At 37.8% G+C, this 21,349-nt stretch overlaps 1 protein-coding gene across 7 annotated transcripts in view; it reads left to right on the plus strand.

The window, feature by feature from the left end:
* The window catches only part of RAPGEF2 (Rap guanine nucleotide exchange factor 2), a 305,030-nt gene that overhangs the window by 110,396 nt on the left and 173,285 nt on the right, over positions 1-21,349 (plus strand). For all 7 annotated transcript variants that reach the window (XM_084626384.1, XM_084626375.1, XM_084626381.1 and 4 more), the window contains exons 2-3: positions 1,474-1,544; positions 11,335-11,391. In XM_084626384.1, coding sequence (XP_084482510.1) covers positions 1,474-1,544; positions 11,335-11,391 — 128 coding nt within the window. The remainder of the gene's footprint in view (positions 1-1,473; positions 1,545-11,334; positions 11,392-21,349) is intronic.

Genomic DNA, 21,349 nt, shown 5'->3' on the forward strand with positions numbered 1-21,349 from the left:
AATATATAGCAGGATGTATATCAATTTTTTTTAAGAAAGAAACCCAAAACCAAACCAACAAGAACAAAAATGTCCCCACATTACATATTGATGGCTTATCACCTGTTTAACATAGTCTTTTGCAATGGGCTAGCTGGGTATGTGGTTTTGATGTTGACTGATTCTCAACTGTCTACTTTAGAAAAGAAATCTTACTTTTGCATTTCCTTTCTATAGTTGAAGTCATGTCTGCCACAACCTGAGGTAGCAAGCTTCTGTTGTGGTTTTCTTAAGAAGAGTAGACAAGTGATTGTCCCCTATGACTAAGTTCCATTTAAAAAGTGGACAGTTACAACAATATCAAACCCTCCACCATAGTGAAATAGTGCCAGCTGTGGCATGGAATGAGCCTGAATGAAGTGTCCTTGGTGTACTGTTTTTTAGAGGATGACGATTAGGATATGATCCAAATTCTGTAACTTCAGGCTGGTATTCCCGTAATTAAATCTTGGCACGTTTAGTAGCTTTTTATCTTCTTAAACATTACTATTTTAGTGAATTGGATATCTGAGGGCTATGGTAATTCATTTGGTTGATCGTCTCATTGCCCTGGCTTTCAAGCTTTCTCATGTAATTAGGATTGTAACTGTGCTTTCTCATATAGTAGTGTTTATTTTTAGAAACACTGAGAAGTGGGTTGGGATGGAAAGAAGATTATCGGGCATGAGGTTAACATTTTTTTTTTTTTAAGTGTTGATTTTTTCCCCTCAGTAAAAACACTCAGGATATGTCTACACTACAGCTTACGCCAGCAGAAATTATGTTGCTTGGGGTGTGAATAAACCACCCCTGTGAGGGACATAAGTTACAGTGACATAAGCGGCAGTGTGGGCAGCTTCTCCTGTTGACATAGCTTCTGCTGTTCATGGAGGTGATTTTATTATGCTGACAGGAGAGCTCTCTCCTATCGGCATAGAGTGTCTTCACCAGATATCTGGAGCTGCGCTGCAGTTTTGTACGTGTAGACATACCCTCCGTTGTAGATACTGAGTTTCCCTGAGCTTGCTTTCACAAAAGAAATGAAGGTCCTAAAATACCTTAATAGAAGGAAGCGGAGGAATTGTGATGTTAATTGAATTGTTAAATAAAACAGCCAACTAAAATCATGGGCCAGACTTCTGTCTTTATAGTCAAATCAAACACAAGAAGAACCACAGCAAAAACATAAGGATTTTCTTTTTGTTTATACTTTTAGTGACGTTGAAAGCATACTTGTGTATAACATTCCATTAGAAGTTTCTGGTATGTAAATGCAGAACACTAACAAAACTCTCACGCTCTGCCTAATGTAAACATTGACTATTTGGAACATGTATTAGTAATATTTCGAGCAAACTCAGTAGAAGACTGTTGGGAGCTCTGTGAAGATGGTAACAATTTTAATACCTTACACCGATACAAGAAGCATAATAAATGTTTTCTATCTGTTTGCAGGATTTGGAGATAGTGTATTCCTATTTACATGGAATGGAAGCCTTGTCTAATCTGAGGGAACACCAACTCAGGTATGGTATTTTAACGCTAATATTATGCTATTTATGTGCTAAAGAGGCATCTGTTAGTTGTGATTTAGAAAATATTTTTTACCCAGATATCATGGTGATAAATATCTTCATACTTGTAATAATACTTGATTTCTTTTATCTTATAAACTTGGCAGTAATATTTAGTAAATTAAAAATCTGCGTTATCAGCACAATCAGCTGTAAATGTAGAGTTTTTAAAACCAGAGTAATAAACTTCTGTAGAAGATTGGTTGCTAGATTTTTTTCACCACTCATGTATTTTAGTTAAATAAATTCAGTTTATATGAAATATTTCAGTGAATAATTTTAGATTAAATACTTCCAGAAATTTTAACTTGTATTAGAGGCAGAGCTGGCAGTGCCAACTATAGCTAAGGTTGTCTAATGCTTTCTATTTTAAGACCCTGTTCTCAGTTGGCTGTAACTTTGCCAAACTTTAAACTGTTTCGGATGAAATTTTCCATGCTATCTGTCTCAGGTTGAATTTTTATGGACGGCTTCTGAGAATAAAGTTGAGGAAACAAATAAGCTTTTTCTTAATGTTACACTCCTACAGCTATTTTAGGAACCTGTAAGCACCTCCATGTTTTTGAGAAGGGACTTGAAATTCCATGAGGGTTGCCTTGTTTTTAGAGAGGTACAATTTGCTATCCTCATTAAAATCTACCCAAATTTGGCTAACTTAAGTCTCTGAAAATAATTGTTTGTATGTGATGAGGACTGATTTGTTAGAAAATGTCAGCAAAGTTCTGTGAACATTGTCTCCTCTGAGTATGCTCCACCTGAACAGAGCTCTGTGTTAACCACGCTGCATGAGCTCCAACTTGTGTCTGGACAGAGCTTTTCATGCAGTTGGTTCTGGCTGCAGAGGACCTCTTTACTTCTGGGGCAATTCTATGCCAAAAAAAAAATTCAGTGCAAAATATTTTAAAATTCTGCAAATTTTAGTTGTCAAAATAACACTCCATAATCAGGCCAGTTTCAATTATTTTGGTAATTTATTTCAAAATGCCTGTCAGCAAGTATGTCTGTAACAATACAGACACACACAAAAATACCCCAAGGAGTAGAGAGTTAAGGAAACCCCTATGACAACCCAGTTCCTGTCCTGCAGCATGTAAGTCGCTGTCAGCTATATCTGTGTGTGCTGCAAGCAAGCCAGCCACACCTTGGCTCTTACCACAAAGTGACTCCAACACACTCCCAGTCCCAGATTTTTCCCAGAAATGTATGTCCTATACAGGTCTTCCCTCACCTGGTCAATACAAATATGTTAAGTCTGTTGTTCCTTAAAGGCAATAATATGCACATATCTTGTTTCCCCAAATGGAGTTACCCCCACACTTGAACTTGAACACACTGGGTTAGATAAAATAATAAAACAGATTGTACAAGTGAGTACAAGTAATCAGACATGAAAGTCAGAAATGTTTACAAGAAAAATAAAGATTACTAGTATCTACTTAAGCAACGAAAACTTTCTCATCACAAGCTTTAGCAGCTGACCAAACTCTCAGGTCAGGACCCCTCCCCAACAGCTACTTCCTTTGTCTCTTCAGGTGCAGTGAATAAGATGGGCAAGGGGGGGCGGAGAGAGGAGTGTTTTGTGGTGTCTGCCCCTTCTTTTTATAGTCCTGTCCCACTTTGAGAAGCATTTCCAGCTGGGAGCAAGGTGACAAGCAATCTGTGCAGAAGGAAACTGGTTCTTTGCCAAAATGTAGAATTTTGCCCTTGACCCCTTTCCTGCCAAAGAATGGCCATTAAGCAGGTAATGCTCCATTGGCCTAGGTGACACCTGGCTGAGGCATCAGCTTGCCCTTTGTCTCTGAGGAACTGGTTTGGCCACTCCCCAGGTTTATCTGAGAAACATACAGTAGAACCTCAGGGTTACGAACACCAGAGTTATGAATTTACCAGTCAACCACATGCCGCATTTGGAACTGGAACTAAGCAATCAGGCTGCAGCAGAGATGGAAAAAAAAAAGAAGCAAATACTGTACAGTACTATGCTAAATGTAAACTACTAAAAAAAGGGAAAGCAACGTTTTCCTTCGTCAAAGTGAAGTTTGAAAGCTGTATTAACTCAATATTCAGTTGTAAACTTCTGAAAGAACAACCATAACATTTTGTTCAGAGTTAAACATCTCAGAGTTACAGCCTGCATTCCTGAGGTGTTTGTAACTCTGAGGTTCTACTGTACTTTTAGTTACGATTTCAGCTCGTTTATAACTTCATATATAACGCTGCTGCGTGCATTTTGCCATGATATCATTGATCAGCAAATTGAGTTTTCAAATGATACTTTACAAGGCATACTTCGTACAAACATTATAACAGTGTATAGGGTGTGAACACAGGTATATTCTATCATATTCAGAAGTTAGAAAATGCTACAGCTGTATTTGCCCTTGCAACATTAATTTGGCCCCCTGCTCTGTATGTATTATGATACAGTCTTTAATTACATGATCACAAACTGTTTTTCTATAGGACCCCTGCCTCATTCAGTTCCCGCAATGGACTGTGTGCTGGGAATGAATCAGTTGTGTAGTCAGCGAGGTTATTGTCTATATTGTCCTGCCTCATTTGTTTCTGAAGTTGCGAAGTGTGTGGTGAGTGATGCAGGAGCATGCATGGGAGAAAAGGGTGAGATGATCTCGTGGCTAAGGCAGTTGAATACTGCGTTGGAGAATGATTTTATCCCTACTTGTGCCACAAAGCTCCTGTGTGAGCAAGTCACTTAAACCAAACTTTTTGTAGGCGGTCACTAAGGGCATGGCTACACCGGAAACTTCGAAGTGCTGCTGTGGGAGTGCTCCTGTGTCAACGCTTTGAAGTGCGAGTGTGGTTGCGCGCGAGCGCTGGGAGAGAGGTCTCCCAGCGCTCCTGGTAATCCACCTCCACGAGGGGATTAGCCTGTCCACACTAGCACTTTAAAACGCTCAGACTTGTGGCACTCAGGGGGGTGATTTTTCACACCCCTGAGCCAACAAGTTAGAGCACTATAAAATGTAAGTGTAGACAAGCCCTAAGGGTATATCTGCACTGCCTTTTGGAGGACTCTTCAAGTCTGTGTGCTAAAAATAGCTGTTTGGATGTTGCAGCACTAGATTCTAAACTTAATTAAAACTGAATTGCTGGCGACATGATTTCTTATAACTGATGTGTACAGTTTGACATGAGTAGTGTTACTACTGCTATTCTGTAAAAATCACATGGTTTGAGTAGTGTTAGCAAAGGGCGGCCTGAAGCAAAGCTAGGAGTCCTTGGCCACTATAGGAGCAGTTATAATACCACTTTCCATCATATTTAAATACCTGTTCATTTGCAAGTGCAATACATCATCTTTAGTTTTAATTGAAAAAAAGTGTCAAGAGAATTGAGCACTTCTGAAAATAAATGTTTTAATAAAAATAATTTACGTTAACATAAGTTATAGGTGAAGACAAGGCTGGATTTCCAGTTAGGCACGAGACTAGAGGTGCTGGTGTTCTAGGGGTGCCTAAAAGTTAAAAAGTATTTAAATTATTTTTTATATTTCTTGTTTAATTTTTTATGGAAAACTATGAAGGTCAGCTATAGGCGGAGGGGGGAAGAGGGGCGCTGAAGATGCTGTGCCTAGGGGTATGTAAAGTGTAAATCCTGCCCTGGGTGAAGAGGTGTTCGAGGATATAGCGGTACCATATTGTGAAGGGTTAAGTTAGTGGCAATCTAGAAATCGGTTAAACACTTCTAAATTTTTAAAATATTTCCTGATGTGTCCATAGAATATAATGCCAACTAGGAAAAAATATTCAAGGATTTATTTAAATCAGGTCAGTTACATGCATGTAACCTCAGATCTTCCCACTTTTTTACTAATTGTATAAAAGAGGCCACATTTTATTTATTTTTTCGTAAAATAATTTATAATATAGTATACTAGTGGCTCATGTTCTATGTGTATCTCCTATTGCTTTCTCCCACTCTTGCTGGGAGTGCTTTTTGCCCACATTTTAAACATTTGGACTGGTTGCTACAGAATTGAAAGTGTTATGCATTTAAGTGTCTTTCACTGTTACAGTAACTCCTCACTTAACGTGGTAGTTATGTTCCTGAAAAATGCTACTTTAAGCGAAACGATGTTAAGCAAATCCAATTTCCTCATAAGAATTAATGTAAATGTGGTGGTGGTGGGGATGGGGGGAATTTTTTCCGCCAGACAAAACAAACACACACACAGAGTATAAGTTTTAAACAAACAATTTAATACTGTACACAGCAATGATTATTGTGAAGCTTGGTTAAGATGGTGGAGTCAGAGGGTGGGATATTTCCTAGGGAATGCCTTACTGCTAAATGATGAACTAGCACTCAGCTGAGCCCTCAAGGGTTAACACATTTTTGTTAATGTAGCCTCACACTCTACAAGGAAGAATGAATGGAGGAAGGAGACACAGCATGGCAGAGAGAGACAGAGACGCCTGTGTTTGTGTGTGAGAGTGCGAGACAGACACACACACACCTTGCCTCTTTAAGTACTCTGACCCCATTCTAAGTACACTGCCTTTTAAAGTAGATCAGCAAGATGAGACAGCAGCTGCTGTCAGCAAGCTCCCTCCATCCTGAGCCCTGTTGTGTCACCCCTCCTGCTCTTTGGAGATAAGGTACAGGAGCGGGGGGCAGGGGACACCCTGACATTAGCACTCCTTTCCTCCCCACCTCTGCACAGCAAGCAGGAGGCTTGGGGAGCAGCTCCAAGGCAGAGGGCAGGAGCAGCACACGGCAGTGGCGGGAGGAACAGCTGAACTGCCTGGCAATTGATAGCCTGCTGCGCGCTGCCACACAGGGAACTTAGGGGAGTGGGGAGCTGATAGGGGGCTGGCGGCCCACCCTGGTTCCAAGCCCCCACCAGCTAGCTCGAACGGGCTGCTCTTCTTGCAAGCAGTGGACAAAGCAGGCAGCTGCCAAACAATGTTATAAGGGAGCATTGTGCAACTTTAAACATTTCATGTTCTCTAATTGATCAGCAATGAAACGTTAACCGGGACAACTTTAAGTGAGGAGTTACTGTACGTGGTCCTGAGTAAAATTAGTGCACAATCTTAATTAGTCCTATACCATCACAATCACTGCAGTAGGTGATGCTGTTCTGGTTCTGATAGTCTTATGAACTTTAGAGAGAAGTAGGGGTGGCCAACTTTCTCATTTATGAAAACCAGACACTGAGCGCTGGTACCTGCTCCGCCTCTTCCCCTGAGGCCCCATCCCTTGTTCCACTTCTTTCCCTTGAGGCCCTGCTCCCACTCCTCTTCTCTCCCCACCCCGTACCTGGCTGTTCTCTCTATTACTCTCCCTCTGCCAGCTGAGCAGGGCTCTAGGGATGGGGGAGGGGGCGACTGGAGCAGGATGTTGGAGAGAGAGCCGGGCTCTAGGAGTGGGGTGGCTGGGGAGGGGGAGCTTTTATGTTTCAGTATTAATGCAGCAGTGGTACTATCAAGTAAAGTTTATGTGGTTGGTTTATTTGACATTCAATTTCCTTAAATTAATATTTCAATTTTGTAAAAACATTAGATTTTTAATAGAGAATAATTACTATGTTACAGTGCAAAAACTAGCATAGAGGGGCAAGCCAAATTACTTTTGTTACCTTTTTTAATGCATTGAATTAACTTTGACACAAATCAGATCTATGGTCTGGATGCTTTAGTCTATAGACTGTTACTTTGTCCTTCACATGTCATTTTATGCAGTTTTATCCAAGTATTGATTTTTTTTTTTCTCCAAGAGCAGTCAGAATATATTTTGCAACTTGTATGTAGGTACAGAATTCACTTCACTTTGTTGGAAGGTGAGCTTTGATCACTCTCAAACTGTTGCAGTATTAATTATTATGAAATTGTATGTAACATTTTTAGCGCACTTATTCATGTTTGAGAATACTAGGCTTAAATTGACCTTCTAACTTGTAAACAAAGATCATCGTGGCCTGATACATTGATGCATGGCTTTGGCTTGTAAATTGGAATTAAGTCAAGAGATTCTTTCTAAGGAATGTGTGGAACTTGTCCTGTTAACTTTATTAACACAGAGAATTCCTAGTAGAGAGCTTCTGTTTACAATACCATACATAGAAAAGGCTGACTTCATCCAGATTCAGGTTTATAGCATTTTCCAGGATAGTAACACTCTTTTTGTGCCTGTTAGTTTGTAAACCATTTTTGGAGATGAATTGTTTTTGTGGATTTTTTTAAACAGCAAACTTTTCTTCTAAAATAGCTTTGTTCACTACTGAAAAATACTATCTTAAAGTTTTGGGTTTTTTGAGGTTGGTTTTGGTTCTGAACTTGGTTGACTAAATTATGTTGTGATGTAGGAGATAGATGTAACATTCAAATAAATATCAGCACACCCACAGTACTGGTCAGAAACTTCATATATAGGAAGGAAGTAATCAACTGCCTATTATGAAAGAGCTTTAATTATATTATAACAAAACACATACATTTGTTACTGGAAACACTGTGCCGGCTTTTGCAAGAGGATTGTGTTACTTGTTTATCTACTGAAAATTCAGCCATACAGCTACTACGGAAGGGTGAATTTGTCTGACTAAAGGAGGAATGGATTTCAACCTTTGCCCCACACTCAAATCAAAGTTGAATTTACGTGCTAGTAAAATTGCACTGTCACTGAGAAACCAGAGTCTCCTATAATTCCTTAATCCCAGCCTGCGCATCACACAGAACTCTGCTAGCAGAGCAGAGGCTAGAGAAGAACTTATCAGTTTCCTTTATTAATATTTCACGTTTTTTAAACCTTAGCTCCAGAAGTAGTGATTTTCCTATTCTGTACCTTCTCTTGGTTTCTCTATTCTGCAGATTGATTTATGACAAGTAAGACCAAGAGGCTCAATAACTGAAGATTGAGATCCTAGAACTAAGGGCAGGCATCTGGCTTTTTTAAGGTTGCAGGATCTTCTCATGGAAAGCCATGTGATACAGTGGACAATATTTCAGCAGTAGGATGTATTAATAAGTAGTGAGGCCCAATAAGCTTCTCATTGCACAAGGAAGCAAAAGTGCCCTTCCAGTGAGTAGAAACTTTTTCTTGATGTAGGAGATGCAGATCAGAGAGGTTCTCAACATCAAAGTGGACTGTTTGATACAGGAGCGGATAGTCTATTGCCAGGGGAAGGAATGGTCACAGCCCCCTCTGTTCATAAAGAATTCAGAGAAAAATTCAGGCCCTGTCCATCAACAGGAAAAACTCCCTTGTTTCCCCTCACTAGCCAAGGTTGTTAACAATCTATGGTGAGAGAGTGGATATAGGGGTAATTTTAGTAGAACCAAATTGGCTATTGAGGCCTTGGAGCTAGGAGGGAATAGCAATGGCCGTGGGGAAACCTTGTCACATTTTACAGAAAAATCTAACTGATCCAGGGGCCCAAACCAGTTTCTCCCTCCACTTCTTGGGAGTGTCAGACTTTTCCCCACTTGCCTGGGGTGCTGGGTGGATTGATTTGAATCATGATTTGAATTACCAAGTGGGACGCCTCAATTTAAATAATCAATTTTAATCAACTTTATTTGTACTTCATTTATTTTCTAAAGAAAGGTGCATTCTCATTGCACCTTTAAAAATCATTAAAACATTTTAAGTAAATGGAGCCTGTACACTAGATTGGGTACATCTTTTTGCTACTACAAGGGTATACTATAATTGTATACATTTAATTAAGAAATTATCTAACTTAATATTTTCAAATTCTTATTAATGGTGAATTTTGAGTGTTAGAAAATGGTGAATGATATATTGCTTATTTATTAGGTAATTCACTTTTTGCTCATGAGTTTGTCTCAAGCTTCATTAGCATGGCAACTGGAATTTTAACTGAACACACACAACAACATATACAGTTTATTTTTATCAAGCAAAACAACCTCAGTGTTTAGGATACATAAACTTCTCTTGTCAAAATATGTTTCACATTTTTCATCTAAATTAACCAGAGGGATTAACTGTAGTCAGTGAATTAAATTGATTATTTCAGGTTAGCCTAGAAAAAAATTTCAAATATGCCTAAATACAAGTGTCTGCAGATTAAATTCTTAGTCTCATCTCTGTCTCTTGAAAATGAGACAGTCTCCTAAATTACTTAGGCTGAACTGTTGTGATAGTTATAAATTTTGACCTCAAAAGTTGGATGTTTTCCCCCGGATCCTGTCTTTACATAGAAAAACAAACTTTAACTCAGCTTTTGATAGAGGCTCCTCAATTCAGCATATTTATTTAAATACTCTAAGAGATTATAATAAATTTAGGCCTTAACATATTTTGAATTAAATTCATATTTCATTTAAAATGTCTGTTTTTAAAGCGAAAAAGCTTATAACTTAAATTAAAATCCGTTTTTTTTTAAATCAATTTTTAGCCACCCTGGTGGAGTGAGGGTTATAGTGCTGGGAAACTTTATCTTGATATGTCATCAGAAGCTAGTGGGTCATCTTCACATAGCAAGATATCTCATTGCAACAGAAGTGATCACACCCCTAGGGACTGAGAATTTCTGCCTGGAATTCAAATATAGTTCCTACTGGTTTAATAAAATATTCACGTTAGCTTCTTAAGCAAATCTCCTTATACTTGTCCATCAAGTAGCCTTTCTATTAGCAGTTTGTTCTGTAAATATAGAATATGTACTGGGGGGAGGCGGGGGGGGGGGAAATGGTGTAAGACACTGAGCCACAATGCTGTGTGTTTCATGAATATAAAGTGGTTCTAAGAATCATCACTGATTTCATCACGAAGAGGAAGGTTACCATTCTCAGGACTTAGGAAATTCCCTTACAATTGTTTTGTCTGAAATAAGTGCACCTGAAGGAAAAGTGGCATGTATTGGATGTGAAAGGGGCATTAAGGATTTTCCTGAAGTCTGGAGAGAGGATTTTCCTGCAGGAAAATCTCTTCACCTTTTGTAACTTACTGCCCTTTTGGAATTGGAAACGAGCAAGGGATTTTAATGCTAAAGCTTCAAAATTTCAGCCAAGGGCAGAACTGTCAACATGAGGTACTTTTTTGAGGTATATTTGGCTTGACCTGAAAAAGCAGGTACTGGAAATCTCACAAAAGACGTCTGATCAGTATTGCATATTGCTTTATTTTTCTTAAAATGTGCCTTATATTCTGAACTATCTTACACTGAAATGTGAAATAATACTTAACTCCTCTACAGTGCTTTTCATCAGCAGATCTCAAAGCATGTTATAAAGGAGCTCAATATCATTATCCCCATTTTACAGAGACTAAGCATTTCATGGGAGAGGTTACATCCCACTAATAGTCACGTTAGGTAAACTGAATGAGGAGTTATTTGTGGCACCGTAGAGACGAACACATTTATTTGAACATAAGCTTTCATGGGCTAAAACCCACTTCATCAGATGCATGCAGTGGAAAATACAGTAGGAAGATATATATAGAACATGAAAAAATGGGTGTTGCCATACACACTATAAGGAGAGTAATCAATTAAGGTGAGCCATTATAAGAATGATCAGTTGAGGTGAGCTAGGTAAACTGGCAACTTCAGTACTGTAAGCTCACCAGTTGAAATACGTCTGTAAACAACTTAAACATATATTATTTTCATTAAGGGCTGAGAATAAATGTGAAAATATTCATTAAATATTTTAATAAAACTTTTTCCGGACATTGAGGCCTCCTTTGAATGATAAACTATAAAGGTGGTAAAGGGGAAAAAAAAATGTCCTATTTTTTTCTCTTACAGACTGATGTGTGAGACTGTGAGATATGAAAGGCATGAAGCAAACGAAGTTCTGTACTAGTAAGTGTTTCCTCTTTTCTTCTATGTGCAGTTCAGTGAACCAAATCTTTCCGAAAGTGTTAAAGGGTGTGTTTATTCCAACTTGCTGTTTAAAAGTGTGTTCTGTAAACACAAATGAGACACCTTAACTTCATCACGTAGCATAGAAATGTACAGGTTCAAACTGGTGTTAGTGATAGAGCTGATGTGCATTGTTGTAACTTAGTAGTCAGTGAAAGGCCAGAGAATTAGTGGATGTGGAATGTCATCTCCTCAGATTAAGCTGTCATCTGGATTTATATCAATCAAGATAAAGCAGTAGTGACCAGCTTTTCCTGCCATAGGTGGCAGATCAACAAATCTAGCATGGGTGATAATTAGCAGGGATGTGAATTGATGTCATTTCAGATACAGTGGAGATCTCTTAACAGCACGCATCCTTAAGTGTGCCATTAATTCCCCCTCCTCCCCCTAATGGGTTAATTTTTTTTCAGATTTCTAATGTAAAGCAGGTAACCTGCAATGCAGTATAGTGTTCATCAGTGGATGAGTTGAAAAGTGTATGAATAATGCAGCCTTGCAAATTCCTCTAATCCACTGGCCCAGAGCCTGTAATTTTGTTTTTGCACAGGCAAATAATTTTTTTGTATTTTTATTATTGATCATGACAAAGAATGGTGAACATACTTATGTGCTAAATTTTCAAGATTGCAAGGTAGGTATAATGTCTGAAACTGGGAAAACTAAACAATTGTATCTAAAGAAAGGTATCTGGAAAATAAAGATCGGTGGAAACGAACATACTCTAATATCAGTATCTAGCTGGCGTAATCTCAAATGATTGATTGTACCATAACTATTTTATCAGGGAAACTTATGGTGGCAGTTTTTGTTACATTTTGGTTTGACTGCATTCCTTCTTTGTGTGTACTTATGTTTAATAACGATCATCTAGACTCTAAATCTCAGGAATAGGAGTTTTACCTGATCATTAGTTTAAACAAAGAATGGGTATCATAGACACCCCATATTTGTTTTTTTGTGAACAAAATAAATGCTGCTATTCACAGAATTTATCCTTAAATTAGGATTCAGGGTGTATATTCTGAGAAAATGTAACATGCAAGTGGAAAATCCTGAAGTCTGGGTTAATTTGAAGTGCCTTTCCCATTCCTTTGCATTGATTCCCTTTGTCAGATCTTTCATGTGACTTTATCTTCACTTTGATCTTCTGCCTGTCCTTTCTACTTACTTTCTGACCCTTTTTTTGCACTCTATTCAGTTCGTCTAATTGGCAATTTCTTCCTATACACACAAGTGCAAAATGTTTTTGGTTTTAGCATGATCAATCTGTGCACACTTGGACTCCATGAAAACCTATGTAGTACTGGGATATTTTTTTTAAATTGTTGGAATTTTGTCAAGTCAGACACACACAAATTTGTCTGTCTAGGTTGTAGTTTAGCATTTTGATATGTTCATAGAATATCTGGGTTGGAAAGGACCTCAGGAGGTCATCTAATCCAATCCCCTGCTCAAAGCAGGACCAATCCCCAATTTTTGCCCCAGGTCCCTAAATGGCCCCCTCAAGGATTGAACTCACAATCCTCAGTTTAGCAGGCCAATGCTCAAATCACTGAGCTATCCCTCCCCCCTGTTGTGAGATCAAAGATGAGTCCATAAGGAAATCCAAGAAATTCTCCTTGACTACATATGTTCACTACATCCCTACTTGAGAGTGGCTCTGAAATTCTGGTGTTTTCAGTACACTTGTACGTTTAGTTAATTTCCATCTTCTTTTGGCATGGTAAACCTCATGGGGGGGGAACTTGTTCTTCATTTGTGTCCTTTCTAAGCTTGGCATACGCATGTCAAGACACATGTGTGTATTATTGAGGGTTGTAAAATTAAAATGTAAAAGATGCATTCACTAGCCCTTGTATCTATGTGTTTCAAGGGTTAGGTAATGGGATAGAGACACTCTTATTTCTAGGTCAGTAGTGACCAAAAAGGTTATTTTTGACCTACATGAAATGAGATGGGCATCAATCCAGTTTTCTAGTGGACTTTGAAAAACTTCACAACTGGTAGCCCTTATTTTGTAGTCTCAAAGGCCAAGGATTTAAGTAGGCATGGAGATTGAACTCCTACCTGTTCAGTACAGTGCTACAATGATTTCAGTGCTGTCAATGTGACAGTTTGTCACAAGTTCTAAAATACACTTAAAAAAAAGTCTCTATGGAAGTAGCTGCAACTATGACTGAGCTATAAATGATTGATTGACCTCTTTTTTTTTTTCCCCATGTATATATGAATGACCTCCCCCAGGCACAACTTAATGTATCGATATTGGGAAGCTAAATCTTTATTTCTCTTCATGTGAAGATGAAAACCAATATACTTGCTGTCAGGTGGAACAAACTACTCACAGAAGCAACATATATTCACTGTAAATATCATGTTTCTAAATAAAGGACTGAACCCTTGTTTTCTCACGTAGGGCGGGAGAGAGCACTACATGGGTGGGGGGTTGAGGGGAGAGGCACCAATTTTCTCATCTAAAGTTATGAGGTACACATTTAAAAATGTAACACACAAAATTATCCATGTTCATCAAAAACCATGCTATCCATTTTTATCTTTGTCCTAAAACAAATAAGTTGTAAGAATTCATAATATCTATATAAATCTTTAATTTTTTTTAAATGGCTAAAAAGGAAAAACAGAGCATGTTGTTAAAATTGACTTAGCTCATCTGCATTTACTTTACTATCAGCGGGTGTATGTGTCTGCAACAAATTCTCAAACCCTAGGGCTATCTCTTTGTTTAACATGGGAACTAGGTTATTAAAAGTGGCAGTTCAGCTCCAGTTATTCTTCATTTGCCAGACCTCTCTACTAGTTTCACTTGATGTGAAGTTAATGATAGAAGGGCTAAAATAGCCTTTGAGGCAAAAATTCAGGTTTGAGGTTTTTCCACTTACTCACACTCCTGATTTTCTTACCTGTTTGACAAGACACTCCTACCCCAAAGTCTGATTTAAAAATTTTTTTTTTTTTTGCTGCTTACTACATTCTGTCAAAGTACTTGTTAAAAAGATTCTTGTTCTTCACCTCTACATCATATTGACACTTGGCACTGCCATAGATGAGATTTGGTCAGCACTTTTATTTATAAACCTAATTTTTAATAGTTGTATAAGTTGCCATTTAATTTGTCAGGCTTAACCTTGGCAGCCAAAATACAATTTCTTTTTTATGATCAAGTTAGATTAAATCAGCTCAGCCATATTTGGCAAATGAAAGATCTTTGTGACTATAAAAACTTTTGGCAAATGAGGGATCTTTCTGACTTTTTAAACTTCTCTGAATTAAAAAATACAAATACAAAAGACCCCCAACTTTAAATATTTTTTTTTCAGTGAACATGGTTGATAAGTGGTATATGGCTATGCAGTTCGACATTTGTATATATGATTTTGGTTATGAGGAAGGGAGTGAGCCATGTCCCATTGGTGTACCAAAAATGATTTTGGGGATCTATTCCTACAATTTTAATTTTGATTAGATTGAAAAGCCGAGTCTTTAAAATATAAAGTTTTAATAATAAGGTTCTGTTTTACTAGGAAGCAGTTTTTAGTCTTATAAGAAAACTATATGGAACCAATGTGTGTGTATTCAAATAACTTAAATAACTTGCATGCTTCTCTTATCCCCTTTGAGTACATTACGGAATAAATTATGCTGACAGAAAACTTTTCAATTTTGATGGCAGGTTGTCATCTAAAGAGATTAAAATCGACAATGTTCACATGTGGCTGAAATATGCTGGGGAGGTGACAATGACTTCGGTACTTCGGGCCAAATTGATCTCTAGTGTTTGACTTCAGTGGAGTTAAACTATAGATGAATTTATTGCATTAAGTTTTTATGATTGATAAAAAAAAAAGCAGGTTGCTCTGATACTTTGTGACCTTTGATAAGAGGATCCTCTTAGCCACTGCATGATTGTTAGTTCCTCCTTCCTTCTCCAGCTTCTTTTCTGAGAATGTGTATCCAATACAAAATTTCCAAGACTGATCTCTTTGATAAATACTTCTTAAATTCTTGCCAATGAGAAAATATTTCAGAGTTTGATTGTTAGTTATAGATTAGTGGTTTCAATAGGGTTGCCTCCTAAAACTGAAATGCCTTAGATGAGTGTTCTCCACCTTTTAAATGTTTTGAACTAATTTTAAAGAAGAATCATCTTCTTCCATCAACACTTCCTAAAATTCCCTAATTTTTAATATAATAATTTGGAATTTTTCCTATTTTTTTCTAATACAATACTCCATTAGTTCTGTTACCAAGTGCATGTTTAATGTAAAAAACCCTTAATCTGTCTTCAGTGATGGACATCATTTAACTAAAAAATTAAATACATACACTACTACACAAATGATGACTTGAGAAGACTTCTAAATGATAGGTGGAGTCGAATCAGTTGTTTTGCTAAACTGAAGATCCACAGTATGCAGCCAATGAAGTGAGCTGTAGCTCACGAAAGCTTAAGCTCAGATAAATTTGTTAGTCTCTAAGGTGCCACAAGTACTCCTGTTCTTTTTGAAGGTCCACAGTTTCAGGTTCTCAAAAGAGAACTTACAATTTGTTGGCTGAATTTCTGATTAAGGTACACTGTATCTCTTATTGAAATGTTTAGCTGCAAAACTATACCTCAGTCTCCCATCTTTCATTTCCCCCCTCCTACAACTTCTTAAAAAAAAAAAAGTATAGTGTTATTTGGAGTAAGAAATAACTATGGAATTGCTAATATACCAGTATGGTTGGTAGCTGTTGGTAAATTATATTTCTGTGGTGAATGTAGTTTTAATTTTTAATACGTTGAAAGCAATATAATATATATGGGGAGAAAAGGATTTTTACCTCTGCTCCCATTGAGCAGCTCTGTGTTCTAAGATTAGATCCAAATGCTCTCGTTCTGTAGCTGTGATATCACAGAATGACATCATCTGGGGTGCTGCAACTCAGTGAATCCTGCTACTGGATCTTTACAGGACAGTAAGTAAGTAAGGCCAGATCCCTAGCCCTTTTGCATTATGTGGCATAGTGTCTTTGCAACTGCCAAAATCTTCCCTTTTCCTTCTGCATGCAGTCTCTGGGTCCACTGAAATGAAATTGTGGATGCCCTGCATATGTGTAGACCCTAATTAGCTGGAGAGAGGGATGGCAGAGAAGAAGGTATGAAGTAATTTAAAAGGCCCATGGAGTGCTACTAGCTGACAGCCCCAAAATGTAGCTGTTGACAAACAGTAAGAGAAGTGATCATTGGATGTTTCATATCTGCATGCGGACCCCAGCAACCCCTGGAGAAGGATGGTGTTTAGGAGAGGGAGGCATGCTTAAAGACCTATTCACAGATCTTGCTCCCTAACTGCTGTCCTCTCCAGTTCTCATAAGCAAAATCTAATTGAAATAAAGATTTTACATAGAATCAAAATTAATATAGTTTAATATATTTTGGAACTTGTGTATTAAAACATTTTGAAAAGTAGCTAAGGACTCGTAGCAGATGTTCTTAAAAACAAAACCCAACACTCTAGCTATTTCATTGTAGCTGTAGATCTGTGTAATATCCATGAGTGCTATGCAATGAGAGGCAAGACACAGATTTAGAGGGTTCTTGAGGATGAGCGTGGGGAACTTATTTGTATGTGCTTCCCAGAGTGATTCTTTGGCTCCTACAGTAAAGCAGCCAGTAGCTCCTTCATAGCCCCTCCTTGCCAGCCTGTGTCTTCAGGATTGGTCAATAGCACAGAGGCAGCATATGCAAGAGAGGGGGGCTAATGAAGGAGGTCCTGCAAGTGTGCATAGTCTTACATAGCTATAGAGTGGGAGGTGGATGCATGCAAGGCATAATGTGGCCCTTAGTGTTTGTGGTGACTCTTAGCCTGGACAGCGTACTCTAAATAGACATAGCTCTTTTTCAATTACTTTTAAATTTAATGCTTTGTTAATTAACATTTAATGGTCCAGACTTATACTGTGCACCATTTACATACTGGTGAAAGGTCTGGGATGTTGAGAGAAGTCAAAATTTTCATGCTTGATATTTTAGGTTCCCAGTATAATTATTTCCTCTTGTTTTCTTTGACACTTTGCTGTACTCTTACTCTAAACTTATTTTTTCTGAACATTGTGTGTTTCTTCATGGAGGCTTTGGAAATATTTCAGAATTTACTGTTCTTAATGCTCAGTGAAGATCCTTGATTTCAGAGTTAGTAACAGATTTCCTCTTAACCCCTGTATTTCCAAGGGCACAGAAGACATTTTGCATCTGTTTGATTAAAACCCCTCTAAATAAACATCATACTCAGGATTAAGTCTGTTCTGAAACTTTTGTCTGGATCAGCATACTGATTTTTAGATAGACCTCTTCAGGCAATATATATTCATTCTCCTTGTACTTCCATAGGTTCCTGTGAAAGTCATCCAACAGGATATTTAATAATGCAGAGAGTCATTGCTGAACGGCCGGTCTATTGCTTTTTCGCTCTCCTGAAGGTGTATTATACCTTCTGATAGCCAGACAGTTGGCAAAGTGGTACTGGGATCCTGCCAGCTCTGCACTGCAGTAAATCAGGATTTCTTGTTTATATATTTTATTGGGAGGGCATTTGCCATGGGGAGCTTCTTAGCCAACATCTGCCGTTAGGACAAATACATTCAAGGACTTGATAGTTGATTCTGCATAGATAATGTTATTGAATAAAGACTTAATAGTATAGACAATTCATTGTAGTACAATGAGTTCTTCTAGATTTTTTACATTATTGTTTTCGACATGCTTTGTGAGCCTTTTGTCAATTTGAAATTAAGGCTTTTACAAGAATTATAGGTTGCACCCTCTTTTTTTTACAATAAATGTTTGACTAAAGACAGTCATATTTTTATTGTTGCAGCAGTGCTGGGAGTAAGAGGTAGTTTAGAGAAATAATGCCAGGGCATAGGATTACTAAGTAGTAGACTGTGTCCACACAATCTGTATGTAGGATTATGTAATCATATACCACTTCCATCACAGTTTTACCAGTAAATTAGAATGGAATTTTGTTAAGAAAAGAGTCTACTGCTTTTTCTTCTTGAATTTCTATCCGTAATCTCAAGTGCTATATAATTGCTGAAAATTTTAATATCAATCTTATGCAGTGTTAGGTTATTTATGCAGGGAAACGTGGCTGATCATTGTCTATAGACAGGTATGAAAAAGCTTGTTCACTAATTGTTAAAAACAGACTTATGGAAGCTGTTTTTTACAAACACCTGTCTCTGTAGAGGCTTACTTTTTGTAGTACAAAATCTCTTTTATGCTGTTCTTAGAGTAACTGGTGCTATTTTTGGTGTGTAGAAAAAGATAGAAGAATATTGTTGAGAAAGATGCATTGGTTATGTGTGCAGAAATCTACAAATAAATTATTTCCTGAAGTGTTGGCCTAGTGTTTTGTATGTCCTGTGTTTACATTTTTAGATACCAAGAGCCAAATTTTGCCAACTTTCATCTCATTTCATCAGCGAGTCACAATTGTGGACATCAGTTTAAACACAAGTGCCACTTAAAATCACAAGTTTAGTGATAGCTAGGAACACCGTTTTTTGTTGCCCTTCTGATATTTGTGATCTTTCTATTTTGTTAAATTTGGGATGAGGTTGACGGATAAGGAGAAATATACAGTAGCAATATAATTATTTGGTTAATATACATCAAGTTAAAATGTTCAGGTATTTGGCGGTGGGGGAGGGCAGGTAGGGTTGTAGCTGACACATAGACCATCAGTTGTACCTTCAGTACATACTCTGTCATATTTCTTTGTTTGGGATGTATCTTATTCTTTAAACCCTGCTTACATATAGCATCAGGAGCTCAAGCGTGGTGATGTAGCAGGTATCTGATGGCCAATTATTATTTATCAGTTAGTTGACAGACCAGTTAAAAATGTGAACAACTCACCACCTGATTGCAGATAATGTGCCAGTGATCAAACAACTCAGGTAAGATGGTAGCTGACTACTTGGGAAAATATTGAAAAATGTGGATGTTTTTTTTGCAATGCAACATCACCAATCACTTCAAGGGAAATGTCTAATACTATAGTAGTTGCTTACATAAACAAAGGAGGGCCCGAAAACAGCTGTCTACACACACATGTTGACTATAATGAGATGGGCAAGGAAAAAGCTGTTATCTTCAGAACTGCGTATGTGTGAGGAAAACTCAACTCAAAACATGAGAGATGAATCTGAAGAAACTAACACCCTTGGAGTATGGGTTTATAGATAAGCTCTCTTTTAATTCCATCATGTAACGTCTAATACTTGACACTGGAAAGGTGTTTCTCATTTCCAATATGTCCGCTTTTCTCCTATGGCTTGGACTAATTCTCTCCCATCTTTTCTGCTTATTCAAAATAGATGTTGGAACACAAGTAGTCTTCTCTCATTTTCCAAACATCTTTCAAGAAAGAGGAATCTGGGTATACATATCCAAGTCCATATAACTGAGGGGCAACTTCAGTTGTTGCCTTGAACCTGTGCTCAGGTTCTGAGACCTGGTTTATGCACAACATATTTATTGGTATCACTATTTGGGGTGGGTGGGTGTGTGGAGGGTTTAAATCAATAAACCTCCCAATGAAAAGCACTGGGATAACAGCAGTCACAGACTAGTGGAGTTGTACAACTTTAACTATAACTCTGTGGTTAAGAGGTACAGTTTTGGTGTATGGGCAAACCTTTAGATTGTAGGAACCATAGTGATTTCCTGAGGGTTCCACTTTTCTTGCCAGAGTCAAGGAAGATATGTTTCTCTAGGCTCTTGCCGATCTTGTAATCTTTGCAAGTCGGAAATGGGTTAGGAAATACAAGACCACCTCTTAAAATTTGGACTGATTCTCTCAGTGTCTTCTGGAAGTTATAGGTATGCTATTTAGTTGGTGGTCCTTATGGAGCCCGGGTTACAAAACTTGAAGGGAAAATAAATCTCTTTAAGCCTCCTCCATCCCCTTCAGGGTAGAGATTCTCAAGTTTATAATCCAGGGCATGAATACATGAAAGCCCTCTTCTGGTTTGATTTCCATCAGACTAAGTCCCTGATCCTGCAGGCATTCATAAATGTGCTTAACTGTACACAGACATTATCCTAGTTAAACCAATGGGAAAACTCTCATGCATAAAGTTAAGCATGTGCTTAAGTGTTTGCAAGATTGGGTCCTAAATATCTTATCTCCAGTTCTACTACAGTACTGACCTAACCCATAATCCATTGTTGCAAAGATTGTATTTATACTGATGCCATTTGTGGCAGGAGTGGAGAATCAGATATTTAAGTGGGCCATTTAAATCTATGGCACTATTTTAACAGAGAAAAAGAAATTTTAGGCCATGTTCAGGGAAGTCTTGCTAGAGATGACACAAGTAATTTGTTGGGTCCTGCAAGGTACTGAACAGTACCTTAATTTCAAGTGACTTCCCAAATATTGAGGGTATTCAGGAGTTTGTACAGTCCAGAACCTTGAAGGTCAAGGGTTGGTTATAATTTTGAATCACTCTGGTTCAGAAACTATAGCATTTAGCCTCCTTGCTATCACCCAGGTGAGGCGACTATTTTTACTGAAGGAATGAATATCCAAATAACAAATCCAAATAATTTAACAGATGGTGCTAAAACTATTTTATGTGAGCCATTGTCTGCAGTCCCTGGCCTTAATGTGAGCATGCCCAAGGAAAACATGCATGAGTGCTGTGTGCATTGATTGGGTTTAATAAAAGTTAAAACGTTGTATGGGTTCTCTTTCAGAAACCTGGAATTATGATGTACTCTGCTAAATAGAAACTGACCTCAAACCTTAACAGTTATGTTGAACCAAGTCAATTGAAAAATGTTTAAAGTAGTTTCAGGTACCGTATCTGTTCCAAAGATTGT

This window comes from Lepidochelys olivacea (genome assembly GCF_965140295.1).
Source record: "Lepidochelys olivacea isolate rLepOli2 genome assembly, chromosome: 4".
Taxonomy (NCBI): domain Eukaryota; kingdom Metazoa; phylum Chordata; order Testudines; family Cheloniidae; genus Lepidochelys; species Lepidochelys olivacea.